This window comes from Dermacentor variabilis, chromosome 8 (genome assembly GCF_050947875.1).
Source record: "Dermacentor variabilis isolate Ectoservices chromosome 8, ASM5094787v1, whole genome shotgun sequence".
In the NCBI taxonomy this organism is placed as follows: Eukaryota; Metazoa; Arthropoda; class Arachnida; order Ixodida; family Ixodidae; genus Dermacentor; species Dermacentor variabilis.
In genome coordinates this window covers 91871499-91893927 of record NC_134575.1, presented here as the reverse complement: position 1 = coordinate 91893927, position 22429 = coordinate 91871499, and the positions used below count along the sequence as shown (strand labels likewise).

The 22429-nt window shown below is 46.3% G+C and overlaps 1 protein-coding gene across 2 annotated transcripts in view; it reads right to left on the bottom strand.

Moving 5' to 3' along the window:
* Positions 1–22429, bottom strand: part of LOC142590407 (transmembrane channel-like protein 6) — a 69830-nt gene that overhangs the window by 10363 nt on the left and 37038 nt on the right. For both annotated transcript variants that reach the window (XM_075702491.1, XM_075702492.1), the window contains exons 11-15: positions 17919–18061; positions 15408–15471; positions 13018–13226; positions 5437–5640; positions 259–432 (exon numbers count right to left, since the gene is read on the bottom strand). In XM_075702491.1, the coding sequence (XP_075558606.1) occupies positions 259–432; positions 5437–5640; positions 13018–13226; positions 15408–15471; positions 17919–18061 (794 nt within the window). The remainder of the gene's footprint in view (positions 1–258; positions 433–5436; positions 5641–13017; positions 13227–15407; positions 15472–17918; positions 18062–22429) is intronic.

Sequence of the window (22429 nt, the reverse complement as noted above, 5' to 3'; positions counted from 1 at the left end):
AAGCAGAGGGTCGCAGTGCTCTGGCGGAACGATATCGAAATGCTGATAAGATGAGCCAAGGTCAAGGAGATGAGAGCGGGATGTGAAGTCACGAACACCAACAATTAAATGCGCATGTGCAGAGCCTACGGCGGCTGTGATTAAGTGGCGGAGAATGTACCGACAGCCGCACAGTCCAGTGTTTGTGTTTCATTCTGTCGTGGTAGAACAAGGGGTCCCAGAGGTATACAGGTACGTGTGTGACGACGTTTTGCGTACCTAAGCAGCACAATGCCAAGGAAGAAGGTAAAGGGCGACAGCAGGTACTGGAACGCACGGCTGGTCTCCGTCTGCTCCACGGTTGACCACCTGTTGATGTCGAAGAGCGCCAGGAAGGCCGCGTATGCCATGTCCAGCCCCTTGAAGGGACCGCACACCTCCGACGGTCGGATTCTGCGTGCACAGTCCACAAACGCACACTGTACAGTTTTACACGGTCCGGTCTGTGCTGGCCAGACTTGTCGATTATCGGCAACAGCCGAGTAGTTACAAGGACAGGAGAAAAGGTCGAACACATGTGGTTGGGAAGCCTGCTTCAACTCTTCCCCCACTTTGCATGGCTGACTGTATGGACAAGAAAACAAGGTCAATCCTCGAGACCATTGTAATGAAAGCTTGACTGATTCAGGCGGCAGTGTGGTCAAAGCTGGTGACTTCGCAGGCTGATCCTGATACCAGTACACAATGAGTGTCCTGGCAAGACTTTATTTATGGGTGTGCAAATGCCGAATAATAGGTTTCAAACCACATATCAAATCGAATCAAGAAAAAAAAAGCCGAATATTGAATCGAATATCATAAAAGTTTTCACAAAATTTAATCCTTGAAAATTTTGGGCAAGAAAAGACGGTGCTGCTAATGCTCGGGAGTATCCTAACATTGCATGGCGAGAATGTAGCAAGCTATCAGTAACTTAGGTACACAGAAGTCAAGGTGCTATACAGTACAGAGCACTCTTATTAAAGTGAACAACACTTTAGTATGCCAGCACTAATTATAGCTCAGTTCTAGTAATATGAAACTGCAAAATATTTTTTTTATCAATACAATTTCTGGTGAACGGAATCAGGTGCTTTTATTCCCCCGAAACTAATGAATTAGTGAAGTCCTGTTGTACTGACACTGATGAAGTTTTCAGTTTAATAACTGACCTGTTTTGCGGCACTCTTTTACTTATTGCATAAAAAGTCTTGCTTTCCAGTTTTTCTCCAGAATACATAAGGGCTGTTCCAACTTCACGGTAGGTGGGTCATTTTAAGGCCAATCTGCAGAACAGACGAAATGACAGCACATCATATGGCTCAATCACCAATCTGCGTGTAGCTGGCACACTGACGGTAAAGAGCAAGCACCATCTGCGCAGTTTTGCTGTCACGTTCGGCGCATTATTTGCCACCTGTCAAAGATTTCAAAATCTAGAGGGTCATGGCAAGTTTGCGTGACGCCCCCTCTCCTTTTTTCCCATTCATCCGCTGTCCGCGCAGATGTACGTGAATGGGTCATGACACTTTCACGCCCGCTGTAAAAATCCAAAGCTAGTCTTGTGATGTGTTGCTCAAGGCTACAAAAACAGACCAATGTCCATCCACAAACGCCATCTGGAACGAGAGGCCGTCACATGGTGTGACGCAAAGATGGCAGCCATGAACAATTTCTGTACAGTGCCATCACAAACACTCGCTTTCGTTTGCAAGGCGGTTTGTTGGCTTTCTGAGTGTCGTGCAACTGCTGCAAATAGATCTGCATTGACACGGCACCAAAGTGTAATTTTGGTTGTCGGTGCACGAGAAGCAGTGCCAATTAGGCCTAATGGCCTAGGCGGTGTGGCCATCATAAAAATTCGCCTCTTGCCGATGTGGTATCGCGTGGTAAGCCACCACGGAGCGCTTGCTGCTAATACTATGTTTGTATGGGTGGCTCGTCAGTGACTGGTACTGAGATCACGCATGCGGGTTAGACTGACGGCTGTTGAAGTGGCGTGAAGTTTGCTGCATGTGCTCAATGTGATCTGCATGTATATCGGCGGCCCAATCGGCCCAATCTTCACACATACTTTCGCAATTCACAAAATGCGCGCTGCTATTGCAGTCGTGCCCTCTGTCTATGTCGCATTATCATTTCGATCAGTCCTGTCGACGCAGACAAACTGTACCCACAGAGGTGGTCCCTGCCGACACGGTGCCATTCTGTGAATTGAGGCATTTGGGCGCTTTGTGTTTGACTCCACAATGAACCTAAGTTGGGGAGTGCTCGCAGTGACAAGGTTCGCTGCCGCGTAAGCCGGGGTGGCCCATTTGCAGCGTGCTCGGCACTCTTTTTGCACTGAAAATGAAGTGGCCACTTGGGTGGCATTGAGCATGAGGGTCTCGCACCGCACGCAACATGTGGCAGTGCGCGAGTCTCCATATCAAGATATTTGAAAAATCGAATACTAGTAGATAGTTGAATGTTCACTATTCGATTCAATTTGGTGACATTCGAGCATTCACACACCCGTACTTTTAATGCGATTTGCAATGCGGGCCAATTATGGAGGTAGTGAAATGTCAGTGCACCGACATGCTTCTCGGCACTAACCACTAGGGCTAGCCAGTAAGTGTCCCCGGTCACCCTCCGATGGTTTCTGCCCAATTTCTGTCTATTTTGCAAAGGCATTCTGCTGAGTGTTTTGTAAAGATTTGTTGAGATGAACTGTGTGGAAACCCATAAGATGGAGCAATTCCTGAAAGTCAAAGCTTCATTTCAGTCAACGACGCTGCATATTGAGTAGTCCATTAGTTAATTCGCCCTCGCATGGCCAACAACTAACGTCCTAGTCTACATTGATTTAATGTTTACCTTCAGTCTGCCTTTAAAACTACGAAGGACATTTAAAGGAAAAGTGCCGCATTTTCAATTTGTGCAAAATTAATTCAACTTCCGTCAGCTTATTTTTGCTTTTAATAGCACCAATCCAAAAAAGAAACAACAATAAAGAAATCTAGCAGCATTAGCTGTTTACCCTGCCTGTCCACCTGTGTACCAAACTTCTGGCCTCTGGAATGTGAATATATATATGTGTGAATAATGTGAATAAAATATGTGAATGTTTGTGAATGTGTGAATATGTGAATAAAATATAGTTATTAGTTTGCACACGTTCCTGAGTGCGTGATCATCTTGCCACAGCTCCTAACCTTCCTAAATGGACGCTAAAGAGTGGCGTTAATTCAGCTTAAACTGGTGTTCTTCCAAATTTCTACTTCTCTATTTTCACTTATTCGTCCAGCAAAGATTATTATTTCAGAAAACGAATGCAAAACTTATTTTCGTGAAATTTTTTGCTGAAACATGACCCCTAACTTCGCAGACTGCAGAATATGTTCTAGTGCTTGGACTGTTTTGGTGCAAGAAATGTTGTCAAGCCTTGCCAGGTTGATTATTCAGTTTCCTTACAATGCGATATCCCCCCTCTCTGCAGATAAATGATAAATTGGATGTGGTGCTGTCAAAATCCATGACATCACGGGAAACTCCAGGGCGACGTTGCTACACACTTTTAGTTTTCGTGCCTCTTACTGAGCCTTCTTGCATGGTATGAGTGGATATTTCACTATTATAGATGCACGATTTACTCGCAGTCGCCAAGACAACGTGCCGATCCCATGCGATCACATCGATCGCATTATTTCACACTAACAACAGTGCAAAAGGCGTCTGTAATATATTGCTGCTCGCGTGTCGTGTACTGGCACGGCATCCAAAACAACGAAACTTCATCCGACACGAAAATATACCTTCATTATATCCTATATTCATTATAAGTGTTTGTGATGTGTGGTGCGCGACATGGTGCGGTGGTTGGGACGGTCAGGAGCAGTCGACAAGGAGTGCACGCGCCGAGGCGAATTCCATGCTGGAAGGAGAAAAACGACAATGCCGAAGAGCGTCCGGCACGTGAACGTGCGGAGCAAGAAAAGGAACTAAAAGAAGAAAAGCCAACCAATTAGGAAAGACCATGGGGCATCAGGCAGCCAATTGAAAAATGACTAGTCGGCCGGAGGAGAAGAAAAAGCGTGGTGCGCTGGCAGAAGGGGGGAGACGCAGGGGAGACACCAGGAGAGTTCCAGGAAGCGACGGCAGGAGGAGGTCAACCACCGGACCGGGAGTTGAAGAGGGGTTGTCGGGTTCCAGACCCGAGCCACCAGGACTTCACCCGACCGGGGCCTTCTGCCAGCCGTTCCTGTGCGTCGCCCGTCTACCCGAGCGTGCCGCCAGCTGCTCAAGGCCGGTGAGCTTCTGCGCCCATGGACAGGACGAGACCAGTCGGGCTACGGGCCCGAGCTCTACGCCCAGCTGCCCGGCCAGAACGCCGCCGCCGTCTGCTCTTGCTGCCAAGCCAAGCTCTTGCTGCCAAGCCAGCCAGAGCCGGTGCACTCCTGTCGCCCGGTCAACCATCCCACACCCTGACCTTGGGTGAGACCGGCGCAACTCCTATCGTCAACTTGCCGCCGCATCTCCGCATCGAGACTGTTATGCGTCCTTGCCGTCGTGGCAAGCCCGGACTCGCGCACTAGTTAACTTCATACTAGCCCCAAGTGTGTTTCTTACTGCCATGATGTCTATTTGAGTGTTTCTTTTATGTTTTCTATTTTCTTCTATTTATTTTAAGCCTTTTTTTAGTTCCATTAAGAGTTTGTATGTGTGTTCGAAACCAACGGCTTTGTCCTCAATTGGTTTCTCGGAGGCTCCGCCTAAGAGAACCGTCAGAACCTTTGAGTGCACGAACCTTTGTCCCCATATTTGGGCATCACAGTGTTCCCGCTAATGATGGCAATGAAAAGGTAGGTCTATGTAAAAGAAATGCAAGCATGATGTCTCCGACAAGGCAGAAAGGGTTTCCTGTGAATTCCGATGCTGTGTGAGTACATGGCATGTGAACAACAATAACTTATGAATGCCTTTTGTGCCACCATTATTGCTCAACAACACAATCAATGTGATCACACGGCATCAGCCCGTTGGTTTGGCAGCTGTAGGCCTGCCAAGCCATTGGGCAAAATATGCATGCGCATCAAGAACGTGCCGTTTCAACTGGCTAATGCTGAGTTTTTGAGTTTTATCACTAGAATGGCATAGTTCTACAAGCGAACAAATATTTGCTTCACTGCAAGCGATACTGTCTTGAATCTTTCTGTCGTGGTTTCATCACAGCAGCAAAACACTCACTAAAATAAAGCATTGGCAATAAAATTTTAGATTTACTTTCCTACATCCGAGTTTGCTTTATGAAGGTTCAACTGTGTTCCTCTTCAATGTCCCTTTAAATTAAAGCATGCAGCGCAACTTCCCTCTGATTACAAAGAAGCTTTCATGTGACCTATCGTTCATTGGGACATAAGGAACTCTGTCCTGTACCTGAGCAGGGCATATCCCAGGGTCCCCGTGGCCAGCACGAAGCTGAAGAAGGTGAGAGCCAGGAAAACCGTCTGGGCGTGCACAGCCCGCCAGGGCCGCACTGACGGCTGCGTGCACATGACGCTCACCCGCTTGACGTAGAAGGTCAGCACCAGCTTGGCGCAGCCCACCAGGGGCAGCAGCGGGCAGTAGAACATGCCAGCCCTGCACATTAACGACCATCGGTGATGTGAAACTACGACAATGATCAGGACAACAATGATGACAACAAGGAAGAAGAAGACAACAAAAACAGCATTGGCTGGCTGGGTTTTATTTGCCATGGTCGCAACGGGAAGAAGAGTGATGCTGTAGCTGGGGGCTGTGGATCAATTTTGGCCACCTAGGGTTTCCTTATAATGCGATTCCAGAGATTAGCACATTGAAGCTGATTGAGTGAGTGAGTCAGTGAGAAAACTTCATTTCAAATTGGAACGATTTGCATCTGGCGAGTTAGTAGTTAACTCAAATAAACTTTCCCATGGGAACTACAATGAATATAAGCTGTGCCTGAAACAATGTTGACAAACCTCTCGTCGTGTTAATGTGTTAAGCTAAAAGAATTTAAACTACTCAAAGCACTCTTGGGGTACACAACTGTCTGGGCCCACCAAGGTCGCCATCATCATCAGCACACTTATGTCGACTGCAGGATGACAGTGCCTCCCAATCGTTTTCAGATTACCAGCGTCTTGCATTAACTGGCCAAGCACTATGCCAGTAAGTTTTCTAGCCTTCTCACACCACCTAACCTTCTGACATCCTTGACAGGGTTTTCCTTTCTCTAAAATCTATTCTGCTACTCTACACACCACTGGCTATCTGTCCTATGCATTACCTGACCAGCCCAACTCCATTTCTGCCTCTTAATCTCAGCTGGAACATTATCTACCCACATTCGCTCTCTGATTCGTACCGTCGTCTTCTTGTCTCACAATGCTGTGCCTATCATTTTCTGTTGCGTAACTCATTTACTAATATAACTGATGTTCCTTATATGTGCCTAAGCCACAGTTTTGCCATAACGGGAGGCTCCCAGATTAATTTTAATCACCTGCGCTTTAACGCGCACCAAATTATAAGTAGACTAGCGCTCTTGTATTCAGCCTCCATTGCAATTTGGCCGCCGCAAGTGAGACTTTAACCCCTGAACTTGTGATCAACATTAGAATGCCATAGCCACTCATCGACCACGGTGGGCCAGCACCAGTTTCGGGACATTGCATCGCGAAAATGTGTCACAATGTGTACAGGCTGGAGATGCAATGTGGAGGTGCAACCTTCCATGTAGAAAGAGCAAGGAAGGCTTCTTGGGCAAATTTTGCGACTGAGAGCTGTGCAGTTTCCCCACAGATTGCGTTTGGAAGGTTGTTGTATGCACTGCTGGGTTGTGATTTTGTAGCGATGCCTTTTCCCTATGCTAATGCCTTTCGGCGCTTTTTGCGTTCTTGAGTGGCTGCATTCGACACTCCGCCCGGGGCAGAGTGTCTCTTGACCACATACGAACGAAAAAAATACCAAAACACATTAGCGTCGGAAAAGGCATCGCTACAAAATCGTGGCCCTGATATACTGTCTAAAACAGACAGTTCTACTGATCACCCTGTGCTTACTGTTCGTGAAGTCAGCATGCGAGTAGTAGTGCTGCTACCGACATCTTGTAACTCTGTTTTTAAACAATCTGTGCACATATTCGTAATGCCATGATTGACTGTGTTCAACATGGCTGTTGCTGCAAATCTATTGGCAGAAACGTAGCTTTTGTAGTGCAATCTTCTTATCATTGCCCGCTGATGCAAGAATGCTTGGAATTTGCTTTAGTTTATTATATAGTCTCAAGACAGTGGTATCATCACTGTTTTTCTTGGTACGTACCAGTTCTAATGCCACCACTAACGTCACAAGGAGCATCTCTCTGATATGTCCAGTACAGTTTCAACTTGTGAAGTACTTCTAGCTTAATTAAGATTATCTATGCACTGCTAAGCAAGCTAAACTACTTTATGTGGCATTGTTAAACAAACTAAACTATCGCAGGTGTGACAAGAGGCACAATGAAATCTAAAACAATGACTTTCACGATAAGGGCCAATCGATAAGCGCCAATAAAGTAAGGGTTACTTCCACTTGATTTTCCATTATCTACTGTTCGTGACCGCCCGATTCTAGCGATAAAATGGGTGGAGTGTCGCTCAGGCCACTGAAGAACCGTGAAAAGGAACAGCATTGGAATAGACTCATTACACTATCCCAGTCGAAGCAAAATGTTGCAAAAGTTGTCCTTCAAACGAACTTGACAAGCCCAAATATGCCAGCAAATGCCAATGTAATAAGCAGGCCAAAAATTCAAGGCCATTCTGCCCTGCGAAGGTGGATGACCAGTGGTGTTGTAAACATCGTGATAAGAAAACTTATGGTGAAGACTTTATTGCACCACTTATTGTCACTTGGCACTGATGGTCACAATGGCTTTGTAGTTGCTACAATATACAGTAGAACCTCGTTGGTAAGTTCCCATTACATAAATTTTCCCGGTGCCAACGTTCGCAATCGAGAACACAGAAAATGGCCCAATAGGGTCACGCTCATTTTTTACTGGTTCATATGTTCCCGGAAAACGAGATTTTTTGGCACCAATGTTCAGTACTTCACCACACTGCAACTGTATGATACGTTTTCTGGCCGCTAGATCCCATGTAAACAAGAAAATGCATGAGGCACGCGTGACCGAGAACGTTCATGGTTATATTGCGCTCAGTTTTACAAACACGATACTAAGGAAGGACAGGACGTGGACGGACGAAGCGCAAACTACCAACTGTTTGATACTGTTAAAGAACGCGCTTATATACAAGGAGATATGGTGCGGGGGGGGGGGGGCTACATATAAAAAGATATGACAAGGTGACGACATGTGATTATAGTTTGGGTCAGGCATACATCCTTCACATGCACCCGTTCGCCCTGGCGAACTCGACCTCAGCTTTGATAAGCGCGATGGACGGAGTGCTTACGCACGTCTCTTTTTCTTTAGCTATCGCAAGCGCCTCCCATATTTCTCGCTCCGTTTTTGTTTTTGATGTTCCGATGACTGTGGTGCTTTCTATTAGCGGAGAGCATTTGCACTGTTTGCAATGTGCGGCCAAGTTGCTAGGTGCTGTCAGAAGCTGGCACGTGTATTTGTGCTCCCGTAACCTATCGTTTAGACAACGTCCAGTTTGCCCAATGTATACTTTCCCGCAGTCTAGTGGGATTTGGTAAACAACTGAAGTAGCGCATTCCACGTACTTTTTTGCGTGCTTAGTCTGACAGACCGTACCACTAGGGTTGGCCTCTTTGGATCCTGCGTTCACCTTCTTGCACATGCCTTTTAGTTTTTGCGGGGCGGAGAACAGAACTTGAACGTCATGGCGTTGGGCTGTCTTTTTTATCCGATGTGACAAGCCATGGATGTAAGGCAATACCACGCGTTTTTTCAATTTTTTCTGTGTTTTCTGCCTTTTCCTGTTGGCTCTGATTTCGGGCAACAAGTTTTCACAGATTTGCACCACCATGCTGTTCGGGTACCCACTGTTTCTCAAGCGGCTTACTTGCAGATCGATGCTCTCCCTCACCGCATGGTGGCATGATTTTTCAATTGCTTGACTGATGCAAGCCTTGGCGATGCCTCTTTTAATGATTTTAGAATGGCAAGAGTCGTACCTCAGGATTTCTTTTTCTCCTCTAGTTTTGTAGCACCAGCACATGTGGGAGCCTCTGATCCTAATGTTTATATCAAGGTACTGCAATCGACCTTCGGTAGGAGTCTCGTACGTGAACTCTAAACCTTCATGTGCTTTTTTGAACATGCTGATGACAGTTTCTACGCTACATGGATCGGTTTGGTTTTCTGTCATGCACACCAAATAATCGTCAACATATCTGAAACAGGTAGTTATGTTCGTGTCTCCAAACAAGGCGGCAAGTTTCCTGTCTCCCACACTCAAAAATAAGTCGGAAAGCACGGGAGCTATACAAGAACCAATAGCGATTCCATCCTTCTGCTCATACACACTGTCACCATATTCGATAAACGCACCATGTAGATACAGTTTTAACAAGTTCACAAAACTAGAAATACTGCACTTGCACACGTCCTGAAATTTGGTGTAGCCCAACGTGTCGATGGCTTCTTCTACTGCTAGTACCACCGCTTGCCTCGGGACACTGTAGAACAGGTCCTTCACGTCGATTGAAAAACAAGATGTCGGCGGGCTACTCTTTAGTGTTGCAATAACTTCGTCAGAGTTGCGGATCAAGAACGGGTCATCGAAAGGTAAAGAGTTCAAGCAGGCCTGAAGGTAGTCCGCGATGCATCTTTGCCATGTTCCGCGATCTTCAATAATCGTCCTAAAAGGAATTCCCTCTTTGATCGCGGAACATGGCAAAGATGCATCGCGGACTACCTTCAGGCCTGCTTGAACTCTTTACCTTTCGATGACCCGTTCTTGATCCGCAACTCTGACGAAGTTATTGCAACACTAAAGAGTAGCCCGCCGACATCTTGTTTTTCAATCGACGTGAAGGACCTGTTCTACAGTGTCCCGAGGCAAGCGGTGGTACTAGCAGTAGAAGAAGCCATCGACACGTTGGGCTACACCAAATTTCAGGACGTGTGCAAGTGCAGTATTTCTAGTTTTGTGAACTTGTTAAAACTGTATCTACATGGTGCGTTTATCGAATATGGTGACAGTGTGTATGAGCAGAAGGATGGAATCGCTATTGGTTCTTGTATAGCTCCCGTGCTTTCCGACTTATTTTTGAGTGTGGGAGACAGGAAACTTGCCGCCTTGTTTGGAGACACGAACATAACTACCTGTTTCAGATATGTTGACGATTATTTGGTGTGCATGACAGAAAACCAAACCGATCCATGTAGCGTAGAAACTGTCATCAGCATGTTCAAAAAAGCACATGAAGGTTTAGAGTTCACGTACGAGACTCCTACCGAAGGTCGATTGCAGTACCTTGATATAAACATTAGGATCAGAGGCTCCCACATGTGCTGGTGCTACAAAACTAGAGGAGAAAAAGAAATCCTGAGGTACGACTCTTGCCATTCTAAAATCATTAAAAGAGGCATCGCCAAGGCTTGCATCAGTCAAGCAATTGAAAAATCATGCCACCATGCGGTGAGGGAGAGCATCGATCTGCAAGTAAGCCGCTTGAGAAACAGTGGGTACCCGAACAGCATGGTGGTGCAAATCTGTGAAAACTTGTTGCCCGAAATCAGAGCCAACAGGAAAGGCAGAAAACACAGAAAAAATTGAAAAAACGCGTGGTATTGCCTTACATCCATGGCTTGTCACATCGGATAAAAAAGACAGCCCAACGCCATGACGTTCAAGTTCTGTTCTCCGCCCCGCAAAAACTAAAAGGCATGTGCAAGAAGGTGAACGCAGGATCCAAAGAGGCCAACCCTAGTGGTACGGTCTGTCAGACTAAGCACGCAAAAAAGTACGTGGAATGCGCTACTTCAGTTGTTTACCAAATCCCACTAGACTGCGGGAAAGTATACATTGGGCAAACTGGACGTTGTCTAAACGATAGGTTACGGGAGCACAAATACACGTGCCAGCTTCTGACAGCACCTAGCAACTTGGCCGCACATTGCAAACAGTGCAAATGCTCTCCGCTAATAGAAAGCACCACAGTCATCGGAACATCAAAAACAAAAACGGAGCGAGAAATATGGGAGGCGCTTGCGATAGCTAAAGAAAAAGAGACGTGCGTAAGCACTCCGTCCATCGCGCTTATCAAAGCTGAGGTCGAGTTCGCCAGGGCGAACGGGTGCATGTGAAGGATGTATGCCTGACCCAAACTATAATCACATGTCGTCACCTTGTCATATCTTTTTATATGTAGCCCCCCCCCCCCGCACCATATCTCCTTGTATATAAGCGCGTTCTTTAACAGTATCAAACAGTTGGTAGTTTGCGCTTCGTCCGTCCACGTCCTGTCCTTCCTTAGTATCGTGTTTGTAAAACTGAGCGCAATATAACCATGAACGTTCACCAACTAGCCCCCTTCATTGCTTTACTAAGTGACCGAGAACAGTGTATAGCTGCCCACCGCGGCAGCTTCCCCGCAATACTCGACCGCCCGTCTTACGTGAAAACGCCAGTACGCACTCAGTTTCTCATTACAGTGCCAGCAAATCTCCGGGGTCGTCGCACATGGCATTCACAGCCATCACCGCCAATCCCACTGCGATAAGCATCTTTGCGTATCCGTTTCACAGTGCGTATGTGGTAGCGTAGCGCATGCTTTTAATAGGCAATAACTGAAACGCACCGCTGTTCCTCGTTGCAGACTGCAATCGTATACGTTTTCCAGCTGCTAGATCCCTTGTGACAAGAAAAGGCGCGAAGCGTATGCGATTGAGAACAGTTTATAGCTGCATGTCTCATGTGAAAATGACTGCTTGCACAGTTTCTTATTCCGGTACCAGTGAATCTCTGCCCAGGTATGCACACCGTATTCACAGCTATCGTCGCCAAACCTATTGCCATAGGCATCTTTACCTATTTGTTTTACAGCGCGTGGTGCACAGTGCCATTGGTAGCGCACTGCACACTTTTAGTAGGTGATAATCCAAATGTGCCACCATTCCCTGCTGCAGGCGGCGCAATGTGGGCATCATGTTTCGCTTCGGCAGCAACCGGCGTCGCCCACCAATTCGATTTCGTTTTGATTTCCCATCAACATCATGCAATAGGAAAACAACTGAATGCGTCTCGGGCCACTGGAGAACCATCAGATCGATGTGCGTTGGCATCTCGTGCCGCAATGATTTGTGCGATGCTTCGGATTGCGTAAATGTCAACAATAGTTGAGTCTGTCAAATTATCTTTAGTTAGTTCAGATCATACGTTTTCCTGGTTAATATTGTATTTTCTCATGTTTTTTCCAAACCGTATGAACGAGGTTCATACACTGATCGACATACACGCAACTGCAAACACATTTTTTGACAATGTCAAATCGATGCGCATACACCGCTGGGTGGTCGGTTGGGCCAGATTGGTGTGGCATCGCAAGCGATATGTCTGCATTACGAAACACGTAAACTGCTCCCTTTCTGGTCCAACACATCCACACTGAAATTACCGACAACAACCACAGCGGTAGTGTCATCGCAACTAACCCACGCAAAGTGAGTCATGAACCTTACGGGGCTACGAGCCATTGCATTTTTTGCTTGCTTATGGGGGTATGAGCCACTGATGATGAAAGTTTTCAACATGCTGCTCTGTATGTTGTATGCATGATTATAAAGAATGTAAGCACTGCTCACTTCCCTTTTTTGAATGCTTGTAGCCTCTGCCTTAGGGGGCTATGAGCCATTTCATTTTTTGCTTGTTTACAGGGGTATGAGCCATTGATGATGACAGTTTCTGTGTGCTGACATGAAAATTCTATGGTACCCTAGCCATATACAGCTCCACTGTAATAAATGGACGAGAAGTCAACCAGCAGTGGCACAAGGACTTGGAGACTCACCAGACAAGTGTCTGTGTGTAGATGAGATCCAGCGTGTTGTGCGCGATGTCCAGCTCCGGTGGCCCCACACGTGGTGTTAGGTGCTTGTAGATGACGGAGCGCAGAGCCTCACCCACGCCTGTGGTAAGGAGCAGGACGAATGCTGTGTCGACGACCAGAAGCCGGTACAGCTCCTGGCCCAGCTGGCTCTCCCAGCATCGTTCCCGGTGCTGAGGGAAGGAACCGGGCAGAGCAGGGCTAATGTTGATAAAATCTGAGCAGTCTTCAAAGGCTGCGCATTGCAGGCAGTGAACAGCTGCCAGCGGTGCTTTAAATAAGCACTATGGAACAATGCTGAATGTATAAGACATTGAGGAAATTGCAGTTAAACCTTGATTTAACAAAGTCAGTAAAATAGGCAATTTGCTTTGGTATATTGAAATTTTGTTCTGTTGGAATTGCACCTTTTATGCAAATAAGTACAGCCGCCAATCGAGTTTTCTTATATGGGAAGGGGCTGCAAAATTTTCTGAATTATCGGGCAATTGAAAAACGCTAATTTCAATGAGAAAACAATTCGCTTTGATAAATTTGGGAGTCAGCAACGAATGAGACGGTTTCATGCCACGCACATTGACCATACTTTCTCGGCGGTACGAATTAAGTGAAGCCAGCCACGCTTTCGCGTGCACTCCGCCCCCATGGCTGATAGCGTCGTGCGCACTGAGGAGCGAATGCTTCGTCTGCCTCTCTCGCTCCAACGGGTTACCAAAACTCGAGATTAGGCAACCTCCAACACCAACCGTGCGGTAAGACAGCTTAAATTGTGCCAAGCCATCTCATCTTGGCATACCCACTCTTCCCACACACAGCAGATTACCTCTAAAGCAGACTGCAAGGCTGCGTATGCGCTCAGCTACATTTACAACCACACGCAGCCACAGCCGAGACGTGCGCCAGAAATCAAGATGCGCACCAACTTAACTCCGCCTCCTCGAGCGCGCTTGATCGCATTGCCACGAGCTCCCTCCCCTCCCTCTTCCCTTTGCTCGCGCAGGAAGCCAGCACTTGTGAAGCCACCATCTTTCTTGTCTCACCCTTGCACACTTTCACTCGCCCCTAAAGCACACAGTGCGAGGGGCGCATTAAGACCTTATCGCGCTTGGACTTTTATGCGGAACACGATGCGGCTCTACTTCGGGCGTCGATCTTGTCGCGCTGCGGGCGATTTGAAAGGTGCGTTTGCAAGCAGCTGCTTGTAATTCAGTCGTCAGAAGCTTCCATTTATTGTCTCGGCATTCCTTTGCCATGGCAGTGAAATTTCGTTATATTGAAATCGCATACAAACACACATCGTAATATTGAGGTTCTAAATACATGGTGTTCTATGGACAAGAGGTTATGAAAAGTTAAATACTTCGTCCTATTGTGAAGTTCATTATACAGAAGTTCGTTATATTGAGGTTTAACTGCATTTGTAAATTAAAACATGTTATCCAGATGATAGCCCCAACACACTTTCTTTGGGTCTTCTGATCTATACCAGAAATAAAAGAAAAAGAACTTTACTTTTCGAGTTATGGCGCTGAAAACTTGTAGATGTCTGTAATTTCACGTTTTTTTTCCCAATATGAGGCCTATTTTTGTTTATCTCATTTGGTTCCAACCTAATACAAGCATCCCATACTTTATTTTCGAACATTCGCAAAATATCAGTTTCTCGGATTTCGCTGTGCAGGGCATCAGTGACTTCTGCATCTTTCAAGGAATCCAGTAAGACTAAACTCATTGTTCTGTCTAACCCAGAAAAATAGTTGCGAGACCTTGAAGAAGACTTTTAGAAAAAAATTCCTCTTAGTGTCACCTTCAAAGACTTGCAACTGTTGGAGTTCTTCAATAAAAGAGAACAAAAATGATGACAGATGTTCTAAACCTAATTTTTTTTCATAGGGAGCCTTCTATGATATAAGAATAAATAAAATGTGTTTACTCTCTTGTTAGCTGGTACAACACTTACTCTGACCAAATCTCAACACTGGTACACCAAAAAACGTCATCCAGAATTTTGCGACAGAAGGCCACTGGTCCTGCGAGACATCTTTACTCTTCGCAAACTTGATAGCAGACACATATAAAGGTCGATCGGCACTGTGATGGGAGCACATGACAACTGTCACAGTAAAACAATGCGGCAACTGCAAAAATGAATATGGCGCACCACCCTTCGCTGTCCTCTATTATTCCCTGTGCTCATGTAACCCTCCCTCAAAAATGGAATCAATACAGGCACAGTTGCTGCGTTGAAAGGCCCATTTCCCGATTCATACCAGACCTCTGAGCTCAGTGATGTGAACCTAAGCAGACATGTTCTGCCAAGTCATCATGTGCGGGAAGCGCAATGTGAAGCTCACCTGCTTTGAGGCCAGCCAGAAGTACATGAGCACGCCCAGGAGCACCATTTTGGCCAGGGTCACCCTGAGAGGGAAGCCAGCCGTTAAGACATTTGAATGTTAGAGTGAATGAATTAATGTTAGAATGGTTCTGAAATGCCACCCCCCCCCCCTTTACACACACACATGCAGACCTCCCTGGAAACGAATCTGCCGATGCCCTCGCTCGTGGACTTGTATACAGGGTTAGAGGACTAAGCGGAGACGAAGATGAAGCGGGCGAAAACCCGGCAGAACGGCTACTCAGCTACAACGAAATTATCGAGCACTACAAACTCGGCAGACAGAAATATCCATGAGGACATAAAGAATTAGATAAGAAACAGGAATGGGTACGGAGGATACTGCAAACGCACACGTTTCCAATGCCAGCCTCTATGGACAGAATATATTAAGAGATCTACGATCCCCAGTGCAACCTTTGCGGTGGCATCGCAGACCTCCTCCACATAATTTGGCAATGCCCCAAGAAAAAGCGTGCATTAAATGTCAAGAACGCAAACAAGTGGGACACCACCGCAGCTAGCTCAGTCCCGAAAACCCAACTGAGTATCACCACCACTGCACTGGAGGCCACCTACCTCCAGGGAACTGAGGTCACCTCTAGAGCATGGGCAAAAGGGTGTAACCAACCCCCGCTAATCTTTCCAAATTTTGGAAATAAAAGTTGTACTCTCTCTTTCTCTCACTCTCAGTATTGTGAATGTGATGCGAGCATGCAAAAGAAAAGAAAAACTGCAAAAGCATATTTGCAATTACAAAAATTGCACCAAAAGTTAACGGGGCACCCGAAACCATTGATGCTCATGGTTCGGGATGTTAGCAGAGTCACCAAATGTACAGCACAGTCCACTGTTAAAGAAACCACCTAACCAGTAATGAAGCCGCTATCACTGGAACCTTTCTTTGCATTTTATTGGAAAGATATAATCGAGTAGATGTACCTCTATAAGTGCATAAAAAATTTGTCTCTTGGCCATTATGGCCCATGTAAGCAATCACTGATGACAAAACTCTAACTGCGTGTTTTCTTTAACACAGGGCCATACCGCATGGTTGGGAGCAAACGCCCAGAGACAAAAGCAAGAAAATCAAATGTATTCTGGCACAGCCACGCAAAAGTGGTATCATCTCAAAGCCTTCCACTGCTTGAACAGGCACATGTAGGATGTACCACTCAGCCTGCATCCCTAGGCTTTAGCCTCCTAGTTGGAGCATAAAAATAGGATTGAATTAGATTCTGTTGGAAGTCACAATGTCTGTCTCACCGGCCGTGATGCCACAAATGACTGCGGCCTACGGATGCAGTGGCGGCACGCTTTGTATTGTGCTGCGTGGTAGCTTCCGAACTTTTGCATTTGCGAAACTACCTATGTTGCGGTACAGCAAGGGCACAATTTAAAGGGGCCCCGAAACACTTTTCTAGCTAATCACAGAATGGCCTCACTGTTAAAGGATGTTGTCTTGCGAATCTCACACCGCAAACATTTTCAGAATCCTTCTATTACAAGTGGAGTTATCATATCGATACCTAGCTTTATCTCTCTTTTCATCTCTGATAGTGCATTAGAAGTTACACTGAGGAGAAGCTAAGTGGGAAAAGCTCCAACAAAAAGGTGAGAGCTGGTGGGGCAAAAAGGGTTTGTCGCGGCAGCCGCGGCAGAATAAGCTACGCAGCACGTTGCTGTTAGCTTGGAGGCGATGCGCAGCAGAGGCAGCGACGCGCAAATGTGTGTAGACCAGCAGGGCAAAGATGAAATGGTTTTTCCCTCCTTGTGAGATGACAGACATACATATTGTTCATTTATTTAAGTCAACATTAGCAATTATGTACTGCTGAAGGTGCTCTCACAATCACAAAATCAGCCAATAGTGTTCGTAGGTCTGACTGCTTTCAATGAAGTTGCATGACAACATTGCGGAAGCGAGAGCAAGTGATTTCCAACTGTTTGTGACACGAGATTGTAAATTCCTTGCTGCACGCAGTGAAGTAATATTTGTCTCACCTGCTCACAGCAGCCTTTATAACAGATTGGCAAGGTTTCTTACTATCTTAAAAAAATTCAGAAAGTACTTCAGGGCCCCTTAAAAAGATAGAAAATCTTTTGGAGCAGTATGGAGCAAAAAATTTATAGCTGGTGTGGATTGACGTGGCATTCCCACCATGGCAGCCTTCTTTTTCTATTATAATTATTGTGTATAAATTTACTAGGACTTACTTACTTACTAGGATGAATTATTTGATTAAGTGTTTCTGAATAAAATCATTAATTGTGAGGTTTAGTGCCTCAAAACTGTACAGCGGTTTATAAGGGACACTGAAGTAGAGAGCTCTGGATCAACGTATCGAACTCTAATGTGCCGTAAATCTAAGTACACAAACGTTAGCTATAAATATGATTCAATTAGGTGGTTTACATTTGTTTAGTTGATGCTCAGCCCTACTTATGTGCGCATCAACTCTGACTGCACCTGGACAGGTTGAGGTAGAGCCTGGTCTGGACCTGCTCGATGAACTCCAGCCGGGACAGGGCCAGGAACAGCGTGGGCAGCACAAAGCACAGCGCGCCCACCGTCAGGGACACCGTCATCTCGCCCAGCACGGGAATGTCAGTCTGCGTGCGTGGCCATTGCGCCCTACTGTACAGTCGAACCTCCATGTAACGAAGTTGTACTTGTAGCGAAGAACTTTGTTAAACTGCAAATTTAATTAATTCGAGGACTCAAAGTTCCGGCAGTAAAAATCATTTCACAAATTCCCAGAACATTCTTGGTGGGTAGTACCTTGTCAGTAATCACTTATAAAGAAATCCCAAGGAGGTCGGGCCATAGTAGCGTGGTTGTGAGAACCAGCACATGCGGTGCAGACTGCGCCAAGAGCAATGAATTGGCATGGCTCACAGCGTCCAAGATTGGCGGGTGGCATCACCCGGCGCTTTACATTTTGGATGCCAAGGCTGAGTGCGCTTAGTGCCTGCAGCCGTGATCAGATGGTGCTCTCAAATTGAAAACAAAAGCGCCAAAAAATACGGACATTCGTGCCGAGAAAAAAATTAAAAAGAAAGTTTTAGTTTCGCCAGAAAGGCAGAGTGTTAATGCCAATAGCAAAGAGACAACTACACAAACTAAGGTTCGTAGTTTTATCGGTGTCTCGCATGCTCAAGCAAAGATCATTTGACGACCAAGAACGTTCACTGTTGCAACACGAGCAAACACTTCACATCGTACCCCGGAAACATGAAATTACGTGACCGCTAACATTAGATACGCGAGAAAAAAAATGCATGTAAAGGTACTAACAGTTGACCTTTGCACTTGCCAAAGATTACCTCCAATATGCAGCGTGCGGCCTGCATATGGACAGCCATGTGTAGCTATAGCAAAACTAGAGGAGCAGAGACGTGCGTGCCAGGGCGAAGAGAGTGGATAGGCGCTCATCCCCTCCTCCCTCCAGCATGTGAATGATCATGTTGCCGCACGCTCGCCCCTCCCCGACCCACCCCTTGCACCGAAGGAATCGTCAACCCTCGTGTTTCTCTGAGCACTCCGAGCTGCTGCGCACCTCACAGCCTCCACAAGTCGTTACGCGACAAATGGCGAAGCGCTATTTCCTTCATGCTGCATCCCACCGTGTGCACTTCGACGTCGTTTTTGCCGCTCGAACTTTTCAAGCGGAAGGAAGCTCGCAAACAACTTTGTCCTTGGCCGACATTTTATAGTTTTTTGCTAAATTTACCAGCCGTACAGGCTCCAAGTACTTGCTTGAAATTATGGCCAAAAACATTGTTAAACTGAAACCGTGTCACAAAATTACGTGATATATTGGCGGGCACCAGACAATCTGTCTTGTGCGACACATTGCAAATGGAGTGAAGTGTGGTGTGACTGTCTCGCTAATCTGGAGATCGCGAGAGCCAGCGCCTGGGTGACGTGTGGGCGCGATTCACAGCCGCGGCTGTAAAGAGACTTCTCAGACTATGCGTGCTACTCTGGCACAATCTCGTGGCCATCGGTGCAGCCCTGCGCTTTTCTTCTCAAGCTTTCACCATACCCTTGTCCACCGCTTTCCTCCTCGCGTCTTTCCTCCCCTGCTGTGCTCTGCATTCACTCTTTCATCTTTTGCTCGTCTGCTTGGTTACGCCGATGCTCACCATAGGAGCAGTTGCCTATGAGCTGCGCTCTAAAATTTTGATTCGGTGCGTAGTGTGCGCAATAGGTTCTGGCTTTGGTTGGCCATGTCCAATTGTTGGTGTGCTACACAATTACGTTGAGCAAGGCATTTCCTGGTGAAAACAACTTCAACTTTGTTGTGTTCTATGCTTGCAAACAGAGTTGAATCTTGTTAATTCGAACATGCTTAATTCGAACTTCTAGTTTATTCTAACTGGCGCCGTGGTCCAATAAGAGTTATCTGTATTCCAATGAGCAAAAACACCTGCTGATTTGAACATGCAAGCATTTGCAATGGTTAATTCGAACATACTGTGGCCCGAAAATGCTCTCAGCAAAGTGTCAAATCACGCGGTGAAGCCTCTTACCAGCATTGCTCTGACCTCACCATAGAGGAAAGGCTCACGAGAAATCCCTCAACGCCGTGTACAAAATGAAGAAGAAAAAAAGAAAATGTGGCGGAAATTTCACCTTCTCTCAAATGGCAAGGTCACCGTTTCTGCGTTGCACGGTAATTCCCCTGTCACACTAGTGGCAAGATGCACACTATGGGTGGGATTGGCCCTGGGCCGATTTATCGTGGCTCGCTGCTGCGGCAAGCGAGCCACGAATGGAGGAGACTGATAAGAGTGGCGCCTACAGTGACGTACGCACGGCAAGATGGTATATCATGTGGACCCGCCAGAATGCTCTATACGTACTCACGTCTGGTTCAGCTGGACCGCTTGTTTCGCACTATCGTCTGCTCGCATGAGCTCTCGCTAGGGCTTGTTTTGGTTGGCTTCGTTGGTCTCATTCGCACTTGTTTTTTTTTACGATGACGCATCTAAACCAAGACGTCCCTATGGAAAGGTTGTTGGAGACAGTGCGCCATATCCGATTCTGTATGACAAGACAGACCCTGTATACGGGGACGCGAAGGCGACACCCAGTGCCTCCATCTCCTTGTATTTCGAACGCAGCGACCCCGCAACAGAAAGGAGCACACCAACATGATTATTATCAGCGACAACGACTTCGTCATCTTCATAAGACATGACTCGCAATAAGAACGCAGGACAAAGAAGGTAAACACAGCACCAATCTGTCAGCAGACGGAAAAAAAAAATGCGAGCACGCAGAGGGAAGCAGCAGGTGGAGGCCCAGTCCTGGCCTCGGCAACTCCGCTGCTTTGGTGGCAGTAGGTGGCAGAGGTAATAAGCGTCATCCAGCAAGCTGGCGGGAAAGTAAATTCGCTTCTTTCCCGCCCTTCCTCGCAACTACGCTCCCCTCGCCCTCCCTCTGAACTCCCTTGTAATTCCCTCATCTTCGATGGTCTCTGCGTTGGCGCCACCAGCCCCGCCGGCCCGGTGCCAGCTTAACCTGCTCCTTGAAGTTTTGTTTTCTGCCATTATTGGGAAGTGAGCGTTGATGGGCATGGGCTGTTTTGTGGTCCTCGCTCGCTGTGTGCTTGCGTGCCGTGATATTTCACGACTTGCACCATTCGTGCATCGTGCTATGGTGGATGAATACCTCAAAAACAAGTCTTTTAATTCGAACGTCTTCTAATTTGAACAAATCTTTGGGCCCCTTCAAGTTAACAAATAATCGAGATTCGACTGTAGTATCTAAACAAGAACAGTATTTTTAACAAACATCAACAACAGCTTCGCTTAAATCAATCCCCACAGTGCACGAGATCTGCATAATTTTTTGGCTTCATTCTGCACTTCATTCTGCAAGCTATTAAATCGTGACTGTATGGGCAACACACATGGAAATCCTTTACCATGAAAGAATCAAATAGAGTGAAACAATATGCACATATGCTGTAATTGCACAAACAGTAATGGATGTTCAGCAAAACTTGAACCAAACACTAAAACAAAGGAGTATGTCATACGGAGTACACAAGGTATGTGAGGAAACGGCTTCGAATCACTACAGATATCAACAGTTGCATCTGTCTAGATGCTTACCTGTGTCTTCACAAACCCCTCTTTCACCTAACTAGCACACTTAAAACACACTCCGAAAGGTCATTTACGGCCATCGCTGAGCAGCTTCAGGTGGCTGAGTCAACAGCCAATCTTTGTGCGCATGATTCCAGTACGCACCACTCCTAAGTAATCGATCAGCTCACTCCAGCCGGGACTGCGTGAATCAAGGCTGTGCATGTCTGCAGCCAAGTCACCCTCTCAATGTGGCTTGCTCAGTTCACAATATACACCTGCTACGCTGCTATGTATGAGTGGTCTCACTCAGAAGGAGACCAACCTGCAGCCATGCAATTTTAAAAACTAGCCAAAATCTGCTGTTGTGGAAGCACTGTCCACCATTAACTCAAACTATGTGATCCGGGCATGTAGCCGCCATCCAAGTCAAATTTAATGAGTGATTGAGGCCAAAGACTGTTTTATTCAACAGCCTTGGAAAAGAGCAGTAAAGGAAGCAATGTAAAAAAAATTTGAGAGTAATTCTGATTCTTGACTGAATATGGTTGCTATTCTGGAAGTTATTATTCTGTACCCAAATACCTCGTGCACCCGGTATTTGACCAACGACACACCGTCTTTGGCTGATTTTAGCTACTCAGAATACCGTTTGTAGCGTGTCTGGTTAGCTAATCGGATAGGTTCGATGATGCAAGTTTCTAAATATTCACCTTGGGGAATAAATTGGAGGCTCTTGTTGGGGCTAGTTGAAATGGCATTATTGGGTCACAACACTGCAAAGGTTAATGAGGCAACAGCAAAAACACAAGTATACCTAAATGATAAAGTGCTTTCTCATGCCTGTTTGTGTTCCTATTGGGGTCCCATTAACCTTTGCAG